The sequence below is a fragment of the Leiobunum rupestre genome, chromosome 6 (genome assembly GCF_980474605.1).
Source record: "Leiobunum rupestre chromosome 6, qqLeiRupe1.1.hap1, whole genome shotgun sequence".
Lineage (NCBI taxonomy): Eukaryota > Metazoa > Arthropoda > Arachnida > Opiliones > Sclerosomatidae > Leiobunum > Leiobunum rupestre.
The window spans coordinates 64,750,024-64,772,029 of record NC_143389.1 but is presented as its reverse complement, the minus strand read 5'-3'; the positions used below and the strand labels follow the sequence as shown (position 1 = coordinate 64,772,029).

General features: G+C 35.5%; 1 protein-coding gene across 3 annotated transcripts; it reads right to left on the bottom strand.

Annotated features, from left to right (window-relative positions):
• Window positions 1-1,406: 1,406 nt before the first annotated feature.
• LOC149942982 (tribbles homolog 2-like) lies at window positions 1,407-21,422 on the bottom strand. 3 transcript variants are annotated; one of them, XM_090176904.1, is made up of 4 exons: window positions 21,400-21,422; window positions 19,516-20,191; window positions 10,714-11,006; window positions 1,407-2,267 (listed from the first exon to the last, which is right to left on the bottom strand). In XM_090176904.1, exons 2-4 carry the CDS (start codon window positions 19,801-19,803, stop codon window positions 1,724-1,726), a joined length of 1,125 nt encoding a protein of 374 aa, XP_090033030.1. In that variant the 5' UTR covers window positions 19,804-20,191; window positions 21,400-21,422; the 3' UTR covers window positions 1,407-1,723. The 3 variants fall into 3 exon arrangements, with proteins under 3 accessions (XP_090033030.1, XP_090033028.1, XP_090033029.1); XM_090176902.1 differs by lacking the exon at window positions 21,400-21,422 and adding an exon at window positions 20,651-21,369; XM_090176903.1 differs by lacking the exon at window positions 21,400-21,422 and adding an exon at window positions 20,457-20,580.
• Window positions 21,423-22,006: the final 584 nt, after the last annotated feature.

Genomic DNA, 22,006 nt, shown 5'->3' with positions numbered 1-22,006 from the left:
CATAGCGTGGTTATAAACAACGCAGTCCCAAATTGTCTCATAAACGGGATTGTATCACAGATTATACCAAAGATAGTGATTGTGGCATTATGAAATTTGTGGTTAGATGTGTTTATTTTATCAAAACAATTGGAATTGTAAATTAATTTTTGGCAAATTTGTTGGATTTGATATTAAGGCAGGAGTTCTCTAAATGAATAGGGTTAAATAGTCGGAGCTATAGTGAGATGACTATTATAATAAGGTTTTATACAGTGCATTTAAAATTAAATGTTTTCTTATACCAAATCACTTAAGTCTCATCATACGCAGTTTTTAAGAGCCTCGGTTCGCCACTTTTTGCCAGGCAGATTGACCTAGGCTTAATGTTTTCGAAGCGCACCAACGAAAGAAACCGTTGAAACGGAGATATATTATTCAAAATGGCTCCTAATGTTCATTAACTATACATATTTAAAAAAATAATAAACTTGGTATATTTACCGTTATAAATGCATTTTTTTTTCAAACCCAGCATAATCCTATGGGAATTTCCCGAGCTTGGCTATCGAAAGCATCGTCTGCAGCTTTCATATTTATCGGCCGAGAGATGACGCGTCGGGCGTAGCGTAGTCACTCTATTGCCTCTCATTGGCTGAAGTACCCCTGGCGAACAGGCCCCGCCATAGACGGCAGCATTCTAGCCTTCTAGGTACCTATGAGATTTCTATGATTTCGACTGCTCATAGATAACATGGGTGCGTCAAAATTCTGATAAAAGTTTTTCGGGGTAAAACATCCATTTTACCGGTAGGTGATTTATTATGGACATCTGACCCATAGAAATTTCATAGGTAACTAGAATGCTGCCGTGTAACTGGCAAATGGCCCAAACGCCGTGGCAGACGACGCCAGATCTCAGCCAATCAGAGCTCAAAGAGCGGTTCTGCCAAAAATTTAATGTCACCGGAGATAATGACGTCACCTATCTCCCGCTATAGTAACGGAACCAAGGAGGATTATTATCCTCCTTGGTGGAACCACTCTACGGCCTCTCATTGGCTGAAGGTTCAAGGCGAACTGGCGTCAAGCTCGGCCGTAGGCGGCAGCATTCTAGTTACCTATGAGATTTCTATGATCTGACCTTCTCTTATGTGGCGAAAAGGGATCGCTGAATGAAATATTTCTGGGGGTTGATTACCAGTTCGAAAGAATCCAACTCAATCCATACCGAAGTTAAATAAAGTTCGTCATGCACTTAATAATCGCAATTTCCTGAATTTGAAAAAAGGCACGATCGCAAGCGTCGACACGAAAAATCTCAGTTAGGCCTAACGTACGGTTTTCGAATCGACGCTCCGACTATCAGGCCTTACTGAAGCGTCTATTACTACGAAAGGTTTTTAAAAATTAATAAATAATAGGCGTTATATGAACCAAACGTCAATAAGTTTTTATTAGGAACAGAATGTAAAGATATAATTTCAGGCAGATGATGGCAATGTAAGCGCAGTGGCTAATTGGGTCACTTTCACGACAAATATTAGTTATCATCTTTCAGTTGTAGTCTGGTCTTCAGGTAGTTACGTTATACGTACCAATAGGAAAATTTGAATAACACTAAAAGTTTTTTTATTTAACCGTTAATAACAATTGAAAGGGAGGAAATTCGTTACGCAAAGTCTTTTTAGCAACTAGAAAATTTTTTAAATCCTAATTAATTTGATACAGTTTCGCGTTCCCATTACGAGAACATCGAGGAGGCGTCTTCGGGAATGGCCAAGTCGGGAACTGTTTGATCAGGTACTTTAGCGTCGTCGCGACTTCGGGCCGCCGCGTGCTGGCACGTCCCGTTCGCCGGGTTTCGCGCTAAATCGGAACTATTGAGACCGAAATTGGGCCGCTTCAAATCCAGTATTTTAAACCAGGGATGATCTAGGACTTCTTCGGCCGTCAGCCTTTCCGAAGGGTCCATTCTGAGGAGGCTGCGAATCACGCACTTCGCCTTCGACGACAACGTGTCGGGAAGAGTGTAAGTACCGCATTTGATTTTGTTGAATAGCAGCGCGGGGTTGGCGTCGTGGAAAGGATAGCGGCCGACCATCATCGTGTACAGCATCACGCCCAAGCTCCAACAGTCGGCGGCCTTGCCCGAGTACGCGCCCCTGGTCTCGAGGATCTCCGGACTGACGTACGCCGGACACCCGTGCTTGTCTTCTAGCCAATCTTCGCTGTCTTCGTCCTCGAGTACGACGCTGTCATCCACAGATTCTAGTTTGAGGAGCGTTCTATAAACAAAGAAAATTAAATTAAAATTTAAATGCAAAAGTACGTAATCTACTTAATATGACGGCCATATTTCTACTTTCATTTGAGAAAAGATACATTAAAATTTCGAATTGAGAAATAAGAGTGTGATATGAGGTGAAAGTCTAGTCCGTGGCAGCACCCCACACCAGGAGAACGCAACATGACAAAAGTCGTGCATTTTCTTGCGTACAATTTTCATTGGTTAGACGCTTTAGCGCCTGCTGCCGTCTGAAGGGGGAAATTCGCAAACGTTCAGCTTAAAGGTTCGTCAAATGAAATTTGTACACAACACTGCGTTAGCGTATTTTAAGACTAGTTGCGTTCTCATTGCGTTTGTTGTAGACCCCGACGCCGCCGACGCCGAATTTTTTTCAACGCCGCCGCCGATTTGAAATTTTAGTCGGCCCTACTCTTCTAGGCTTAATTGGTATGGGTTTTAATAACGACATCGACTTGTTCCATTTTCGGAAAGCGATCACTGAACCGTATTGGTAATTTTCCCCAACCTTTTATTTTTCTTAACTACTCATTATTTAACTTCATCCGCACAAACCGAGCGAGTTTATAAATTTCACTGAAGCTACATTGGGCTGACTAAAATTCCGATACAAAAAATTCCTTCTCAATTAAGAGGTTTTCCATGATAGGCTTAAATAAATTAGTTATTAGCCAATAGTGTGACTCACAAAATTACTAGGATGAATAAAAAGGTTAAATTCTAACGTATTCCACCTTTTTACTGGTTCGTGGTGAAACAAACCGTTAGTGAAGATTTTTGAATGGAATAAAGGTACAGTGGCATACTTATGAGTTATATGAGCCTATACTTGGAATAAATTAAACCAGGAGCAGGACCACAGGTAGGTTGATTTGCCGATGTATTTTAAGCCAACGCCGCCGCCGACAAAAAAAATCGGCGCACACCGTTCGCGCCGCCGACTAAAATTGACCGGCTCGCCGCCGCCGACCAAAATTTCGCGGCGTCGGGGTCTAGTTTGTTGCTCCTAGGTGCCGCAGCGTTGCCAAACGTACGATAATTATCGCACAGTGCGATAATTTCATCAAAATTTTTAATGCGTACTATAATTTTCATAGCGTACGATATCGTACCATTATTTCGATAATTGTGCCTCAACGTACGATAATTTTTAGAAATACCAACGAACGGTTTAAATTTTATTATTAATTTATATAACTTCTACTTAAAAATGAATGATACACATTTTACGCCGAACGTGCTGCGTAGTCCTAAGTGTGCGTTTATTACTCCTAGCTGTTACCGCATTTTTTATACATTTTTAAACATTAAGTTCAGCTTATAATGATAGGCAATTTGTTTATTTCCCTGAAATAAAGCTCGAGTAGTGCTTTAAAAAAAACATCTAAATTCAATGCATTTATGTACGAATTCAAATTTAGCGCTAAAAAGGAATGTGCGATAATATTCCAGGAAAATCAATAATTTTTTTTGGATTAGATACGATAATTTCATGTTTTCGATCTGGCAACGCTGGGCCGTGGAGAGAAGACATTGAGACGCTTCGTAAGACCTTGGACGAATAATTATTGGACCCGAAAATAAATGGAGAGCTTGGTGCTTTTACGGCAGCGCCGGTTGTAACGCCGTAAAGTCAAGTATTGGAGAGATTTCTATACAAATACTAAACGGACTACATTAGGCCTAGCGTTCTTAGCTCGTCACTGTCGTTAAAGCTTACATCTTTATTTCCATTTTGACTAGGTATTTTGAAATTTATTATCTATTTAAACCTTCACACAAACTATACATTAAAGCGAACTTATTTAAAAGGAGTACAACCCTCCTTGTTTGGGAGGGTGCGCCATAGCTTCTCTTTTCTCGCTCATGGCGCTATTCTAGAACAATAGTAGAAACACCCAATTCTTCTATCAGAGGAAGCGTGCCCGCCCTGAAGAGGTTTTCTCACTTGAAACCTTTATTGTTTCATATTTAGCGTTTATTTTTTAAATGTACCCTTAATTAACATATAAACAACAATATCAGAGCTATAAATTAATTATTGTCATTATAGTTTGGATATTTATTCAAATATAATTTCTTAATAATGAGGTACGTGGTTTTAGTTTTACGAAACGCGTTCTAGTAGATATGAGAAATTTAAGCACTATCAAAGAGAGGATACTTTTAGTGGGATAATTCCTCAAAAACCACTATTTCACACGTGGTTAGAAAATGAGGGGAGGGAATTATGTATTGCCCCAAATTCCTTTAAAGATTATACTGCCTTTAAATAAAATGAAAACCTCAAAATCTTAAATGCGCATGCGTGTACTAGGATCTAAAGCAAACCAAACACGGAGTCTCTTCCCTCTAAGATTACCATATTTGAATGGTTTTTTATATTCGTCTATACGACTCCCTACGTTTCCTCCTCTAATTCCGGTAAAGTTCCGGGAAGCTACCAAACATATAACCTCTGGCGTAGATTATCCAGTTAGTGATCCAAATTATTACGGACCTAATGAAACTCAATTCTGCCTCCTGTTCGTGTCACGGTTCGGTTCCGTGAGAGGAGCACGTTTCGCGGAAATAAAAACGCCCTATTGTGTCGCCGATATAAAAAAGCGGAAGCAGACGAGGAAGCGCTTTTAGGATAAATGTTTCCCTCAGAAGAAGCCACCAAGAGGGTGTTACTCTTCGTACGGTCAGCGAAACAAAGGTACGCAACGGGACAGGAACTCGCCAAGCTATAGTTCGCCCAGAGCTTAGCGTTACAGGAATTAGTTATCACTCCAAAAGACCGTTACGCTTCGCGGATGACGGTTTTGTTCATTCTTAAAAAGTAGATTATCTTTTCTTCCAGTTTAAGGGCGTTAAAATACCATCAAGATGCTGAACGCTATAGAGGGGTAAAGCATTTCTCGAATGTCGAATTTTTGAAGCGAGCGAAATTTAATTCTTCGAAAAGGGTTTAGCAATATCAAAATAAAAGTTACTTCGAAAATTTTCCTAAATCGCTACCGAAAAAAAATTCAACGAAAAATTCAAAATATTCTTTGAAAAACCAAGAATTTCCATAATATATTTTGAAAAACCGAGAAATTTAAAAAAATGAAAACCCAAATTTCAAATTATTTTTTTTGAAAAACTCAGTGGTTTTTGAAAAACCGATAAATAATTTTTGAAAAAAACGATAAATTACAAATTGTTTTTAAAAACGAGAAATTAAATTTTTTTAATTGAGAAATTTTTATTTTTGAAAAACCGAGAAATTCCAAAATTGTTTTTTAAAAAGGAGAAATTAAAATTTTAATATTGGAATTTCTCAGTTTAAAAAACAATCTGGAATTTCTCGGTTTTTAAAAAAAAATTAATTGGAATTTTTAAATTTAAAAAAACATTTTTTTTTGGAAAACCGAGACATTCCATTTTTTTGGAAAACCGAGACATTCCATTTTTTTGAACAACCGAGACATTCCATTTTTTTGAAAAACCGAGACATTCCATTTAATTTTTTTAAACCGAGAAATTCAATTTTTTTTTAAAACCGAGAAAATCCCAATTTTTTAACAAATGCACTCCGAATTTGTTACAGTGAAACAGTAGAAATTCCAAGTATCGGGTTGTAGGATAGCATGATACGACGAGCACCGGTTTCTCTCCTCATTCCGTCATACATACAGTTGCGTAAAAATTATGATTGCGAATGAATTGGTTTAACTCGGAAAATAACAAGTGCCTATTTCTCCATTTTCGAGAAGCGGGTGACAGACAGCGTGACGAAAATAATCGGAAGTGCCGGGAAACTACCCTCCCCTCACTTCCTGGGAAAACAGTGAGCAGTGCCGTTGCCACAAAAATTATTTCGACAAACTAGAACAATTTGAATTCTACATAAAACGGGCAAAACATTAATTTCCGTTATCGAGAGTCTGGGGCGAAAAAGACGCGATGCCGGTGCACCGAGTGACCGACGCAAAAATATTTCATTAGGCCCAACGGGGATTTTTAGCGTCGACTCTCAACGTAGGGGCGTTTTTCCCTAGTCACGGTCAACGTTTTGACACTCGCTTACGAACAGAAATAGAACCCATTCGTTGAAGTTTCTATGTTAACTTACGAACAAATATATCACTCGGCTCTGAGCTCCCCTAGCGGAAAATTATTTTTAGAATAGTTTTTGCATTGAAGCCAATATAAAAACTAGCGTGGCGCTGAACGCCGATAGTTTATAGCGGGAAAATCCTCGTTCATGGAATTTCGGCGAATGAAATGGCCGCTATTGCACGAGTGTCCAAGTTGGCCGTGCCCTAGTTAACCCTTTTTCAGCGTTTCTAACTTTCTAGATCCTAAAAATTCAAAATCTCGTACCAAAGCCGAAAATTACAGATTTGATTTTTTTAGAATATTGACGTTATTTTGTGACCGAAGTTATACTTAAGATAAATCAAAATTTTAAATACCGCTTAAATCAAGTCGGGTATATTGAAAACAAACTAATATTTAAACTTGCAATTATCTAATAAATAATAATAATAATCAGCTAGGCTAATACCCAAGGCACCACCTTAGGCCTAAGTCATCGAGCGACTTTTAAAGCCTTTAATTCAGGTGGCCGGGTTACAATGCGTAGGAGGGTGGTGGCATGCCCTGCAAGCCACGCGAGCCAACAGCTCCCTACCAAATCATAAAATATCGTACATTATCAAGTTAATAAAGCAACCCAGCTTGCCGTGCGCGTTTCACAATACGTGCTTAACCTCACTATTACGGTAGCAATAATCGCGGTAAAATATAATTACACGATAAAATAACAGACTTAATGGAACTAATGGTGATAAGGCGAGAGATTTTCCGTGGAAATTTCGTGGAATAGCAGTTGGGGGAGAAACACTTTTCATAATAGCGGCCGATACGGCGAAATAATGCTTCGTTCTCTTCGCAGGAAGAACTACGACTTGCGAAATTTGACATTCAAAAAAATTACAAATCACAGCGAAAGCGAAGTTGAGCAATTTACGTGTACGCGTCAAACGATGGAGTCTACACTATCTTATACCAGACGTTCGCTATCTCGTTAGTATCGCTACCTCGCGCTTAAATTTTAATTTCCATACTCTTTTCGGGATTGCTAGTTTTTTATTCAAATTTCCTGATTTTTACCAATTTTCGCTGACATTTTTTTACGCCTAAATTTAAAATTTTGTCCTATATTTTAGTAAATATTTTTCATTTGAAACTGAAGTTAATTCCCTGACTTTTGTAATATTTCATAAAATTACCCTGCTTTTGTAATCTTAGAAAAGGAAATTTTGTAATAGATAAATGTATTTTAAAATCGATTTTAAATAATACGCAATTGGTGTTCTTATAAAAACGTGGCCTTCTTGTTTGAATGTAGCTACTACGTCACAACTTAAACTTTGGTAATATTACGAGCGCGCGAGAAACCTCGAGTTTACACGTGTGCGTGCAAACCGCGCGTGTCAAAACTATTCTAATAAAGCCATGACATCGTGACGTAACAGAAAATATAAAAAACAAGTTCGGCAAGCGTAGCTGAATTTATAGAAACAACTATTGATTTTATTTGCCCGAATTGCGATAAAACAGGCAGGTACAACTGATAAACGAACCTCAATTCGGAAAATATCTTTGCCCAAATAGGCGCTTCTATAAAACATCTTCAAGGAAATCGCCAAGAAGTAATATTTCCGAGAGCCAGGACCTGCAAGTCAGTGCTTGTTGAATAATGGACACTTCACCTGTAAATACAACGTCGTGTTTTTGCTAAGCCTTAATACGCAGAAAAAAGCTACCTGGTTAAAAGGATACACTTGTTGCATACCGTACAAGTGAAAAGTTTACATTATTTCAACAAGGACTATATAAACAGTAACTTGCCGGTTCTGTATCTCTCGGAAATATTACTTCTTGGCGATTTCATTGAAGTTGTTTTATTGAAGCGTTTATTGCACTAGAAATTTTTCCTTTCTAGGTTGCAATTGAAAATATTTATACATATTCTCAGTGCTTATTTTGAATTAATATCGAGCCTACAAATTTTTGAGAGTTTTCGAGCGTTTTCTAAACCTTAACTATTTTGTATATTTACTAGTATCTGAAGTGTATACGAGAAAAGTATTTATCTAAATATACTGCTAATATTATTAGCTTAAAACATGTTAAAAAATGTTTATTGGAAGAAAAAATAGTCCGGGTGAAATTAATCAAATAGTTTCTAAAACTATTACAGAAGGAAAATGATTTATTAATTAGTACATATTCCTACGCAGTGTAATTTCTAAATTTTACATGGTTAGGAGAAGAATTAATACGCGTGGTAAATTTTGAACAACCGCGGTTTATCGAGAAATCCGCAACCAAGAGAATCCGCGTTGAGCCTGTTAAGATACACGTTTCATTTTAAAGCCCTAGAAGGATACTTATAAGGGATATCATATACTTCCGCTAGTACTTCTACTCTGTACTAATTACGCAGCTGGAAATTTCGTAATCAAAGAATTTCAATGAAAATACCCACATTAAAAAAATTCCATTAGATTTTACGCAATTACAAATTAAAATAAAATTGTAAAAAGAACGATACGCTAAACGCATTATTTTTATTTTTTGGTAATTTATATTGAAAGAATACGAAAAAACTCTGCGATAAAGAAATGGAAATTGAAAAAGGGGGGTATCCAATCGGCGAGATAGTTTGGTGCGGGGTCACGGGGACGGGTTCGACGAACTGCTCGGCAAACGGGTCTCCCCCATTTTCAGAATAACCACTAACACAAATAAGGGAGATAAACTGTCGGGAAATTTGCAAAAATGCGAAAAGCAATAAGTGAGCTTACGAAATAAAATAAGAGATACGGTCATTTTCTTTGGCACGTATTCCCCGAATCGCCAAGCTGGGGAAATCCACACTCGTACGCCTTTGATTTCATATTTTCGTGACTGCAATTAAATCAGTTTCACTCTCGTATTTATTTCACATTCATTATCCGCAGAAACATTTGGTTGCGATTCCAATTTCCGATAATAAAAAGGTTTCATATACGTATCCCCCCCCCCCCCCCGTATTATTGTTTTGAGAGATTAAGCGCCATAATACACCGCAGGGTTGGCCGATTTTTACCAATTTTTATAACATAGTATTTGCTATAATTTAGGTTTAAACCATCTTTCTTGTACTTCCCCCCTAATGTTACATTGGATTCTACCTGTGGATGGGGATTCCAACGAATTTTATTTGTAAAGTAGTCAAATATGTTAAAAAATAAAAACTTCTATATTATTATTAGCTTAAATTTAATAAATGCATTATACATCTATATAGATTAAGTCTTTAAAAATTAAAACATTTGTTTTATGTAAAATTATTATACTAAAATTATATAAAACTTTGAAATTTTATTAAAATAAAAAAAATTAATTAAAAAAATCGTTTATTTGATTTTTTTTAAAAAATCAAAAATTGTCAACCCTGATATTAAACCATGTACGGAGAACGAATGGTTGCTAATTTATAAGATATTTTAATATTAAATTTCTAGATAATAACCGTAATTAATGACGTTAAAGGGAGTAGATACTTAAATATGACGATAAAGGGAACATATACTTCAATATTTATAGTGGATCAACGAATTTCAAATTTCTGCCCGAATTTAATTGTTTGCATCCAAGGTTCTTACAAGCGGCATCTACTCGAAATACGGGTCCTTCGTAACAGGTGGCCGGCTTACAACGCGTAGGAGGGTGGTGTTGCGCTACGCGAGCCAACAGCTACCTACACTCACTAGTACCGTTCACCTCAATAAATTTTATGAAAAGGGGAAACCGAAGAGCTCGGCTGGACAACCCCTTTAACCAGTGGGGAGGAGTTTTCAACCAGTGCCACAAGCTGGGATCGACCACCAAATCGGGGTGGTTAGCACCAGTTAGCTTGTGGCACTGGGTGAAAACTCGAAACTACTCGTTCTGCCTTGAGATTGAGCAGTGGCGTAACTAAGGACCCGCAGACCCCGCGGGCCCATGACATTTTCACCAAATATGGAGCCCTTTCGTTTTAAGTATTGATTTTTTAATTTATTTAAATTTTTAAATAATTAAAAAATTACGCTTTAACTATTGGTAAAAAATTAAAAATGTAGAAATCTGGCAAATATCCCCAATATTTTCAGATAACTTGTAAAAATGGAGTAAATAAAAAAAATTGTTTTTTATTAAGGCCTTTTGATATCCTGTGGGGGAGCCCAAAATTTGTCGTTACGCCACTGGGTTAAAGGGGTTATCCCCCCGAGCTCTTCGGTTTCTCCTTAATGAGCCTAAGGTGGTGCCTAGCTGATTATTATTCCTTCAAACAATAACGTGAAATAACAAAATGAAAGTTGACAGAGCCCACATGGCGAGTGTAAGGGGGTGTGAAGTACCTTTGCGGATCTTTGAAGACGAACTTTCTGAGTTTGAGGTCCCTGAGGACGATTCCGGCCTGATGGCAGGCGGCCACGGCCTCGGCCACCTGGCGGAAGTAGGCGGCGGCCTCTAGTTCTCGGAGCCGCCGTTTGGTCCTGATGTGCGAGTGGAGATCTCCGAACGACGGGCTGAAGATGAGGTAGGCTCTGGACTCGCCCATCAGCACCTCTTCGACGCTGTTGACGCGCGGGTGGCAGTCCAGCCGGAAGTGTCCGGACAGACTATCCCTGACGCGATCCGACGCTATCACCTAAAGAAAGAGAAACGATGCGTTAATAATCTCGAAATATATTTCGTCTATTAAAGAAGAAAGTTAATACATTTTCATTAAATTTGGATTTAGACTTTACGTCTAACTTATCAGGGCCGGCGCTAGGAATTTCGGACCCCAGGTAAGCGTTATCAGGGCCCGGCTCACTCCAAAAATTGTTTTAATCCAAAATTGTTTTTTTGGAAACAGTCAGAAAAGTTTGGTTAGGCACCCGGGCCCCTTTCGGAGGCCCGGGCCTGGGTACTTTAGCCCCGCTTAACCCTGTAACTTATTAGGTTAGTTAGACTACCTATAAGATCGGAACAATTTATTTTGGCGCAATATCGACGTAAATATTATATGAATTTCAAATTAAGTTATCACTAGAAATATATTTATTAGTTTTCTGATATCACTTAAAATTTAAGCTTTGAAAAATTATTTTTAAATTGAAATTAGCATATTACACGAGTAACACTTTGTTGCTTAATTTTGGTTATATTATTATTAAGAAATATGTACAAGAACAATAGTTTTTTCGCAATATTTTTCATCTTATCAATAGTTTCAATATTATTTATCTTTCATTTATGTCAACATTTGCTAAGTCACATATTTCAAAATCCATTTAGAGACCTACCCAACCATTTACTCAAGTCCTACGCCTTTCGTATATACGTAAGAAAATTGTTCAATCGTACAAATCTAACTTAAAATTTTTGGATAATTTATCAAATTGCAAATTAAATTTGTTATGTTAAATATCATTTTATGCTTTTTTTTGAGTGATTTAATTTTAATTAAATAAATATTTAATTTAAAAATAGTTAATGTGATTGGGAAAATTGCAAACGCTAGATTACAGATTTTGGTCATACTTTCGTTTTAGTTACTTTTACAAATTTGAATTGATTTTCTTATCTGCCGAAACTATTTTTAGCGACAGGTCGGACCTTCACCAAAAATGTTTACGGAATTTTCAAATCCAAGATTTCAAGATTTATTCTTGGATTTCTTAATTTTTGTTCCGGATTTCACGATTTCTCGTCGGATTTCGAGATTTTGATGAAATGCAGGCTATAGATTTCGGATTTCTTGGAAAGTTATTTCTTCGAATGTACGACCCCTCGGTTTTTAGATTGTAATGAACGTTACTTTTTTTTCAAATGTACAAGAATGTATTTTTTACCACCCAAACCCACCATGCTCGAACAATGAAATCAGTCCTAACAGGGTTGTCACAAAATTTGAGACAAAATTTCCCTGACTCCCTGTTTTCCCTAACCATTTAAGTTATTTTTCCTTACTATTTAAGACCAAAATATTTATTTTATATTTTACTTTTATCAAAAGTTAATAAAATTTTAATTTCAGTAAAAAGGTTATTGCAATGTTGAAAAAATTAGCCAAACTTTCAAGGAAATATATGATAATCGTAGAATTTGTCATAAATCTAGAGTAAAATTACCTTCAAAAAGTGTCAAGATAAAATTAGAATTCCCTGAATTTTACAAATTCTTAAAATTACATGAGTAGGTCCATTTTTTAAATTCACCGACTTTTCCCTGGCGTGTGGCAAAAATAAAAGTGGTACTAAAATCAACGCGTTCGTGTGAAAAAAGGCCATAAAAACAATCAGTCAATTAGCATAAGATTATATTCAAGCGCAAATCAATAAAGAGGGCGTAATAATGTCGATCAGAAAAGCAGTGCGCGGGAAGCGGGTGAGTATAGGTGGGTATTCACGAGGTACTTAGACAAGATGGACGCTATATCTCTAAGGCAGGGTCTGATAGGGAGCAATGATGACGTCACGAGAATAGTCGGAATTCGGCGAAAGACGGCAAAAGTATCGCGAATCAATATTTCACAAGACGCGAATTAGAAATGCAATTGACTAATTTCGCCCGTTGGATTTCAGCGCTTCTGGCAACGCGCGAGCTGTTGGTTTTGACGAATGCAATCAACTGGATCGCGGCGCATCGCCACCAAACGGGGTCACCTAAGTGGCACGCCGCTCTGAATGAAGACGAAATTAAAACATCCGCCATCTTTCTCGTGCTAATCGCGCTTTTGACAGATACGTTTCATCCTGTTGTAATACAATAATTAGGCCTCAGATAACAGAAGTATGGAAATTCACAAATACATCACCGAACCGAGGTTTAGTTCGGTACAGAGCCCCTAGTGTCTACATTACGCCCACGCGGAAATATACTAATAGGTGGTTTCTTTTCGACTGTTCTCAGACTAAAAATGTACTCTTTTTAACCTAAAACGTTTTTTATACTGTTGAGAATTAATTATTCTGCCACTTAAAACTATTCGCTTGATCCGGAGTATTAGGGCTACTCTTTTTACTCCTTTTAAAAAGGAAGTGTAAAGGAGTAAATTGGATTTTGTCGTCTGCTAGCCAGAATTTCTCTGCTGAAAATTACACAGGCCGAAATTTTGGAAAAACGTTTTTACTCCACAGAATCTGAGTAAAATGACGTCATATCGCTACTCTTCTTACCCTACTACGAAATCCCGGAACAAGCGAAAATAAAATAGCAAGGATGATAATACTACACAGGGCCCCAATTAAATCTTCAATTTTTTTATAGGAAAAATAGGATTATATTTCTAAAAATATAGGTCTTTATAGGACTATTTTTACAAAATTATAGGATTTTAGAGGACTATATATGCTATTTAATTTACTAACCTTATGCATTTAAAAATAAAATATATATTTAGATAAATAAATCTTTGATTTTCACTTAAAAATAGAAACTATTTAACCATTTTATCACAAAAATATACTAGTAGCTAACCACGTTAACAATAACAAAAGTATAGACTAGAATGACTTTGTATAGAAATTTATCCTATAGCTAAATCTAGCTATTTAACTGAAAATTGTGAGTGGCTGGATTTGAAATGGGCAAAATATCAAAATTATAGGAATTTATAGGACTTTTGGGGGATTTTGCTAAAAATATAGGATGTTATAGGACATTTTGGAAAATATGGGATTTTATATTAATTGTAGGACCTCTGGGGCCCCTGAACACAGTTTTACCGTGCAGATACATTTCAAGCCCAGGGCAAATTACGTCATCGTGGGCCCTTTTCCACCGGGCCCCGGGGATTCTGCACGGGCCTGCTCAGTTTAGTCGCGAGTCCAAGTCGGAGTTGGGTGAGTGTCAGTGCCAAAAGAGGTTAGGTCAAGAAATTATCAATGAAGCAATGGGAAGCGTCATACTTCTGGTTAACTTATTAGGTTACTTATGGTACTGATTAAAGCTAATATTTTCAATCATTAAGCGAAGGTGAACAAATACGCATTTCTCAACCTTTCGTTTTACAAATAATCTTAATTGGGTCAAGAAAAACGATGAGTGTTAAACATCGTAATAATCAAATTAAAATCATTCGTGAATTGTGAAAGTTGCATTATCAATATACGGGCTGGAGTAATTTTTTCACAACCAAATTTTTTCAGGATAAACAAACTCGTCTAGTGATACGAAGTTTAGGAATCAATCAAGAGCCACTTTAAAGGTTTGAAGTATTTAATTTCTTAATAATTTTATTAATTATCACAGAAGCTTTTACGATAAATTTGATCGAGATGGCGGCCATGGTTTAAAAGCAGGCCCTGATTACTGAAAAGGAGATGATAAATGTTGGAGAAAGTTACCGATTGAAATATACAAAACTTCTAAAGCTATTAGTCCAATTAATACAAAAACATTAACTAATTAGTAATTTTCGTACTACATTATATTTGTAATTTTCGTACTACATTATATTTGTAATTTTCGTACTACATTATATTTGTAATTTTCGTACTACATATTAATAATTTTCGTACTACATATTAATAATTTTCGTACTACATATTAATAATTTTCGTACTACATATTAATAATTTTCGTACTACATTATATTAATAATTTTCGTACTACATTATATTAATAATTTTCGTACTACATTATATTAATAATTTTCGTACTACATAATATTAATAATTTTCGTACTACATATTAATAATTTTCGTACTACGTCATATTAATAATTTTCGTACTACATTATATTAATAATTTTCGTACTACATTATATTAATAATTTTCGTACTACGTCATAATAATAATTTTCGTACTACATCATATTAATAATTTTCGTACTACATCATATTAATAATTTTCGTACTACATCATATTAATAATTTTCGTACTACGTCATATTAATAATTTTCGTACTACGTCATATTAATAATTTCCGTACTACGTTATATTTATAATTTCCGTACTACGTTATATTTATAATTTCCGTACTACGTTATATTTATAATTTCCGTACTACATTACATTTATAATTTCCGTACTACGTTATATTTATAATTTCCGTACTACATTATATTTATAATTTCCGTACTACATTATATTTATAATTTCCGTACTACATTATATTTATAATTTCCGTACTACATTATATTTATAATTTCCGTACTACATTATATTTATAATTTCCGTACTACATTATATTTATAATTTCCGTACTACATTATATTAGTAATTTTTTTATATTATTTATTTAAATTGGTAATTAAATGATTTAAATATTTATTAGAATTTTTTTAATTTCAGTACAATTATAAATAATATAATACGCGTGGTAGAGCTGTTTTCTTTATCAACGAAATATGAAGTAATTTAAGCAATGATGTAGAAATAAAATATTATCACTAGCGTAATCTTTATCAAAGGGCCTTTCCAATAGACGGAAAACTGTGAACACGGGGGAAAATGGTTCCCGAAAATGACTCTCGAAGCCGATAAAGAGAGCTCGCAAATCGTTCGATGCCGTTTGCGCAACACATTTTGCATGTTGTCTTTGTACGATCTTTCGCCCAAGGACTAACGCGGATAACACCGTAAACACACCATTTTTCGTATAAGGCCATAACTATCATTGACAAAAATAAATTGATATCGCGTTCTAATAGGTAGCTTGCATGTGACGTCAATATCTTCATAGCAACAGGCTTATGTCAATTTATTTCTAAACATACGAGCTGCCTTCGAATTGTGGCCGCCATCTCGCCAAAATTTATTACGAAACCTTACTTTTACCGCGAATGTGACTGCACGTATATAGGTACATTTACTATTTTCAGGGTTGCCACAATATTTTTTGAGTTAAATTCCTCGAATATTTTCATTTTTTTAATATTTCACTTGTATCGCACGTTAAGAAAATTAAAACTATTTATGTATTTATATTTCCATTTAAATATTTTATTTCCTAACTTTAATTAGACATTTTCAGCTGATAATTACAAGTTACAATTTTTTCCTTCCGGAAGGGGAAAAAATTTGATTCCTACATAAATGATGTAATTAAGCAGACAGGGAAGTCCGTTTTCGAACAGGAAGGTTCCTCTTTTTTACATTTGTGGGTTTCCCCATTTTTACTACACAAATTTTACTTTTGAAATCCGCACAAAATTATCCCGTAAAACGAAACTGCGTTTCAGGGTTGTCACAGTCTTTTGATTCAAATTCCCTGACTTTTCCAGGTTTTTCGCAGACCATTCCTAGAGATTTCCTCCTGACTTATTAAACCAAAATTTTTAAATATTTCCCCTATATTTTAATAAACGTTTTCCATTTATTAAAATTCCCCGACTTTTAGACCCATATTAAAATTCCCCGACTTTTAGACCCATATTAAAATTCCCCGACTTTTAGACCCATATTAAAATTCCCCGACTTTTAGACCCATATTAAAATTCCCCGACTTTTAGACCCATATTAAAATTCCCCGACTTTTAGACCCATATTAAAATTCCCCGACTTTTAGACCCATATTAAAATTCCCCGACTTTTAGACCCATATTAAAATTCCCCGACTTTTAGACCCATATTAAAATTCCCCGACTTTTAGACCCATATTAAAATTCCCCGACATTTAGACCCACATTAAAATTCCCCGACATTTAGACCCACATTAAAATTCCCCGACATTTAGACCCACATTAAAATTCCCCGACTTTTAGACCCACATTAAAATTCCCCGACTTTTCCATGAAAAATAATTCAAGAAAATATAATGTTTTAGTGTATTTATATTTAACAAAATTAGAATTGAAATTAAAATTATTTTGCTGTCAAACAGTCCAACATCTCAATTGAGCATACATTTGTATCCACGGTACAAAGTATGACACGTAGATATTTTAGACTTTAAAACTTCAATTAAGCGTGCTTTAATAACCTTCAACGTTTCACGTGTTACGTTTTAATTAAACATTTCAGCGAATAAGTGTTTTCTAAGATCACGCCATTTCGTACTAAAGCTAAAATATTTCAACGATGCCTTGACGTCAGCTGGTCGTCAAGGTCGAAGGTATAAAACGTGTTCCCCCCCCCCCCTCCTCACCACAGCGTACATAAACTCGATCTACAAAAACCACAATTTTTAAGGGTGACGCAACGTACCGAAGAGTTGACCCTTCAATGCATTGCGTCAACCTTACAATTTTTACATTTGTATTTTCATTCGAGGCATCATGTTTTTTTTCCAAGATAAAACGCACTTGAATTTAGATAAATTTCATTTCAATACCTTTTTCCTCAATCACGACTTCAATTTTAACAGTGTTGCCACAGTATTTTCAGATACAGATTTTCTTACTTTACCCTGACCATTTGTATAAATTTTTCCTTAATTTTTTAAAATAAAAATTAGATCATTCTATTATTTTTATCATAAGTTAATAAATTTACGTCAACTTATATTTTAGTATAAAGGTTACAAAAAAGATTAAAAATTGACCAGAACTTTTAAGGAAGTCGTCACGGAATTGAAGTAAAATTACCTTCGTAACTTTCAAGATAAAATTGATTTCCATGTCTGTTTAGTCCCATTTTAAAATTCCCCTATTACCCGGAAAAGTGGCAACCCTGTTCAATACTTAACGGAAGTATGAACTAAATCTGCTAACACTTATTTTAAACGTAACTACTAACTGGCGCCATTCGTGTCTAGCTTTTGTTAACCCTTGTGGCCAACATGTTAAGTTTGTTGATAAGTTTCTTTACAGGGTTCGTACAACCCAATTTACTAGATATTTCCAGGTGCAAAATAATCCGATTCATACTAAGTATTATAATAGACAAGCTTGAAAAGGGACCACGGTCCGAAAGCTCGCTGAAGTTAAATTTGAATAAATAAACAACTTTTAGTCATGAAGTATCTTGTCACTTTCATCTAAAGAAAAACTTTTTAAAAGATTTACAGAGTAACTCATTTCATGATTTAAACTAAATTGGTTCCATATTATCATATAAAAGGTGTAATAAAGTAAAATATTATAATTTGTCTAAAAAGGTAGATATATTTTGTATAAGAAACCTAATTGATGTAAATTTGTACGCATTACGGAAAACTTTCAGAACCCCTAAATTTCCATGTTTTTTTTAATTGTAATTTCCCTGACTTTTTGTCGACAGTATAATTAACTGATATTTCCAGGTTTTCCAGGTCTGTTTAAACCCTGCTTTACTTTGAGGTAGACAATATTAATTTTCATCATGAATTATTAAAAATTGTCCCACTTTACACAGTTTTAAAGAAAGTGTTTTAAAATATTGTTATTCTAGTTATGCTTGAATTTGTGTTAGGTGTATAATTTAAAATCGGAGACCCTTTTGTAAAGCAATCTTAATTTAATTTTTCACTCGATGATCTATTTGGTCCGAGTTTTGCGTCATTTTGTTTGCTCCTCGAGACCTATCGGTACGAGCTATTAGTAAGTTTTTAAATTTCTTCAAATTTGTTTAGGGTTTAGCTTTATTATCCCTTTTCATAATGGACTAATCTACTTATTCGCTAATTTTATCAATATGTACTGAAAAGGTTATCTCAGTAAAAAAGCTTTTAATATTATTATTAATTAGTTGTCAGGTATAAATAACAATCAGAAATTTGAAAGTTACTTAAAATTGTAATAAAATGGCGCGGTAAAAGTGAGACGCCTGGTGCGAATGTACGTAAAGCGCGTTTTCCAGTTTCCTGTTCACCTTCGCTCGAGAAGGTTAGAGCTCGTCCTCCAACGACACCGGTATTTCAGAGGGAGAAAACCTCGAATTCGCGAAATCCTTAGCACGGAAAAATATTATTCATAACATCGTAATAAGCCTTTGCGTTTAATTCAAACGCATTTTTCCCCCCAACGTAAGGCCCAATACAATAACCCTGGCGTCTCAAATTGCCATGGTTCGGAACGCGTTCGAAATGGGCCAGGGTAGTAGCAAAAATCATTGAAAGCCTACAACGCGCTTGTAGGAAATAAACAGATAACCAGGTTCCGTTCCTAGCTACTCCGATACTGAGAACAAATTTAAAATTTAATCGTCAAGGAGTTACGCGAAACGGGAAGATCTGGCTACCTTGGGAAATTAGCGTTTGTATTTTCGTAAATTAGGGTCCTTGTACTAAATAAAGAAACAATACTTACTTTACATACGTATTCCTGATGAGTAATAGAATTGATACACCGATACAAGACGCTGGATTCGATTTGATTTAAAATGACGTAATTTCCGACTCGACTAGGGACGAAGGGTTCGCCGCTGCCCGGAAACGAGGGCGGCGTCGCCGGCTGCAAATTTGGACTCAAACTGCCCGAGTTGTTCCCGCTTTTCGACCATTTGTTGATGTTGTTGCTGTTGCTACTGTCCAAGTTTTCCCGTTGCTTTAATCTCGCTTTATTCAAATTTAAAGGTGGCGGACGAGATAAATTCATTTTTAAAATTTATAAAGTATATTTTGATTTTCTTTAGTTTAAAAAATTAAGATTTTCTTTTAACGACTTGGCGTCGTTGGCGAGTTTTATCGTTACTTTGTACTATTTTTATATTGTTGATCGAAAGAAATATCGACGTCGAAAGATCACAGTTGAAGCTCGAAAAGTTCACGATTATTTTTTTTTATTATCGACTAATATTTCGTTATTCCTCGATTTGGTATTCCATGAATGACGTTCACTCGCGATATTGTTGCGCCGGATGTTGTCACGATTTCACGGAAATAAAAGGTGTAAAGTTCGAATTTCATAAAATTAACGACGGCAAAAATAGATTCTTTTGGTTTAGAATTGCATTTGTTGCGTCAGCGTTACACAATTGGCAAACCTGTATCGAAGATATGAAACGATTAATTAACCATCCACGAAAAGGTCGCGAGTCATCCTTAATTGTTACGCAATTAGTGTTGCCTATACCACCGCCAATTTGCGCGTAATCAAAGTTGACCGTAGCTATAAGAGTTAATTAATTATCGACAAAAATGGTAAATTGGCGGCGATTTAAAATAAATATATCGTTTTAAATATAAAATTAATTAATTAAGGGGATTCTATTATTTTTCACATCAATAAATAAATTAGGTGAAATTTACCTTAAAATTGTAACGTAATTATCGAATATTATCACGAACAAAGGGCAGATGTACCGCCAGGATGTTAGGCTGGCTGACTACACCAAAACTAAAACCCGGTCGAAGCCCTCGAATAAAGGAACGAGTACATCGTTGAGTCGTAGTACTCGCGAACCGAAATAAAAGATTCTGATAAACGAATTAAATCGACTCACCTGCTGTTAAGCTGACGAGGTTTTCGAGGGACTTAAAACTGAAAGGAGGGATAGTAATAGGAATAATTACTACACGAAATACAGCCTTAGAAGAGGCTGTATAGCTTTCAGTGGGAAACCTCTCTCACAGAACGAAACAACACACGTCAAGCGAGGCCGCCATTGTGCAACGAAGAGACGGACGCGAATTGAATCGCTAGATGAGCGCGGAGGGATACAGCCAGCCGATTCCGGAAACGCGGGCTCTTCTCGTATGACGAAGACTTTGGAAGCGTCAACGGCGAAACGAAATAGTTCTCTCGATTCAATAAATAGCGGGGAAAACCGATTGATTTCGTTAATAAATTATTATCAGCCGAATAAACGCTTCTAAAAGCTTGCTGAACGCGATAATTTTATCATAAAAATCCAACTTTGTAGAGGGACTATTTACCGCCAGTTTACAAAAACGTAGACGTAACGCGGAATTTGCCCAAAAGTAGCCTATAAACCTTCTCAGTCATCAAAGTACTCAGCGTTCTTGTATGCTATATCGTAAGGGGGGGGGGGGAGGGGGGTGGTTGCGAAACCAGCCATTCAAGGATTTTTCTCTCCGCTGACGCAAGAGTTTCTAGCGTTTACACGTCGTGAATGTTTCATTGGGTGTTTCTAGAAAAATTTCGTTCTTCGTCATAATTATTTCTCGTGGAGTTACTACTTATTCGGGGTATTAACAATGAAATACCTTCTTGACTTTTAATTCGGCTCACCTTCGACAAAGACGCGCTGTGTTTTCCCCGCGATGACGACGAACATTTAAACCACTGTCGGAAATTTACGTAAATCAGGCGTCATTATTTTATAAAAATAAATTTGAAAGATAAACCAGTGATTAAGCTGTTTTAATTTTAATATTAGTTTCGGAAAGTTTTTGTCATTAAAAATAATAAAATATAAATTTATAGTAATATTTAATAAACGAAATAATAAGTGATTTTTTTACTACAAAATATAAATAATTGCGAAAGAAAAATATTAAAAACAAAAACATGAAATGAATCATATTTTGGTCGGTTGAATGATTGCTAAAACCGGGACGTTTCCGTATTTACATCATTTCCAATAAAACTGAGAATGTCACATCGAAAAATAGTAAAAGATTGAAAATATGGTTTGTATACCCAGCAACCTGTCTTTTCCTAATAATTAAAAATAAAATTTTGAATTATAATATATCTAATACATTCATATTGTTATAGGTAATACAATAACAATATGAAACTTAATTTTCTTTTATACAATTAATGGCTCTTTTTTCCTGTAATAACGGATATTTTACTTTTACAAGTGAGCTAATCTTGAATTAAATGAAATCCT

What these genes read in the sequence shown, in the direction of transcription:
- LOC149942982 (XM_090176904.1), bottom strand. Translation starts at nt 19,803, where the DNA reads ATGAATTTATCTCGTCCGCCACCTTTAAATTTGAATAAAGCGAGATTA. An exon ending in ATCAGGAATACGTATGTAAA is followed by an intron (nt 11,007 to 19,515) that starts GTAAGTATTGTT and finishes CTCTTTCTTTAG; the next exon opens with GTGATAGCGTCGGATCGCGT. An exon ending in GTCTTCAAAGATCCGCAAAG is followed by an intron (nt 2,268 to 10,713) that starts GTACTTCACACC and finishes CTTTGTTTATAG; the next exon opens with AACGCTCCTCAAACTAGAAT.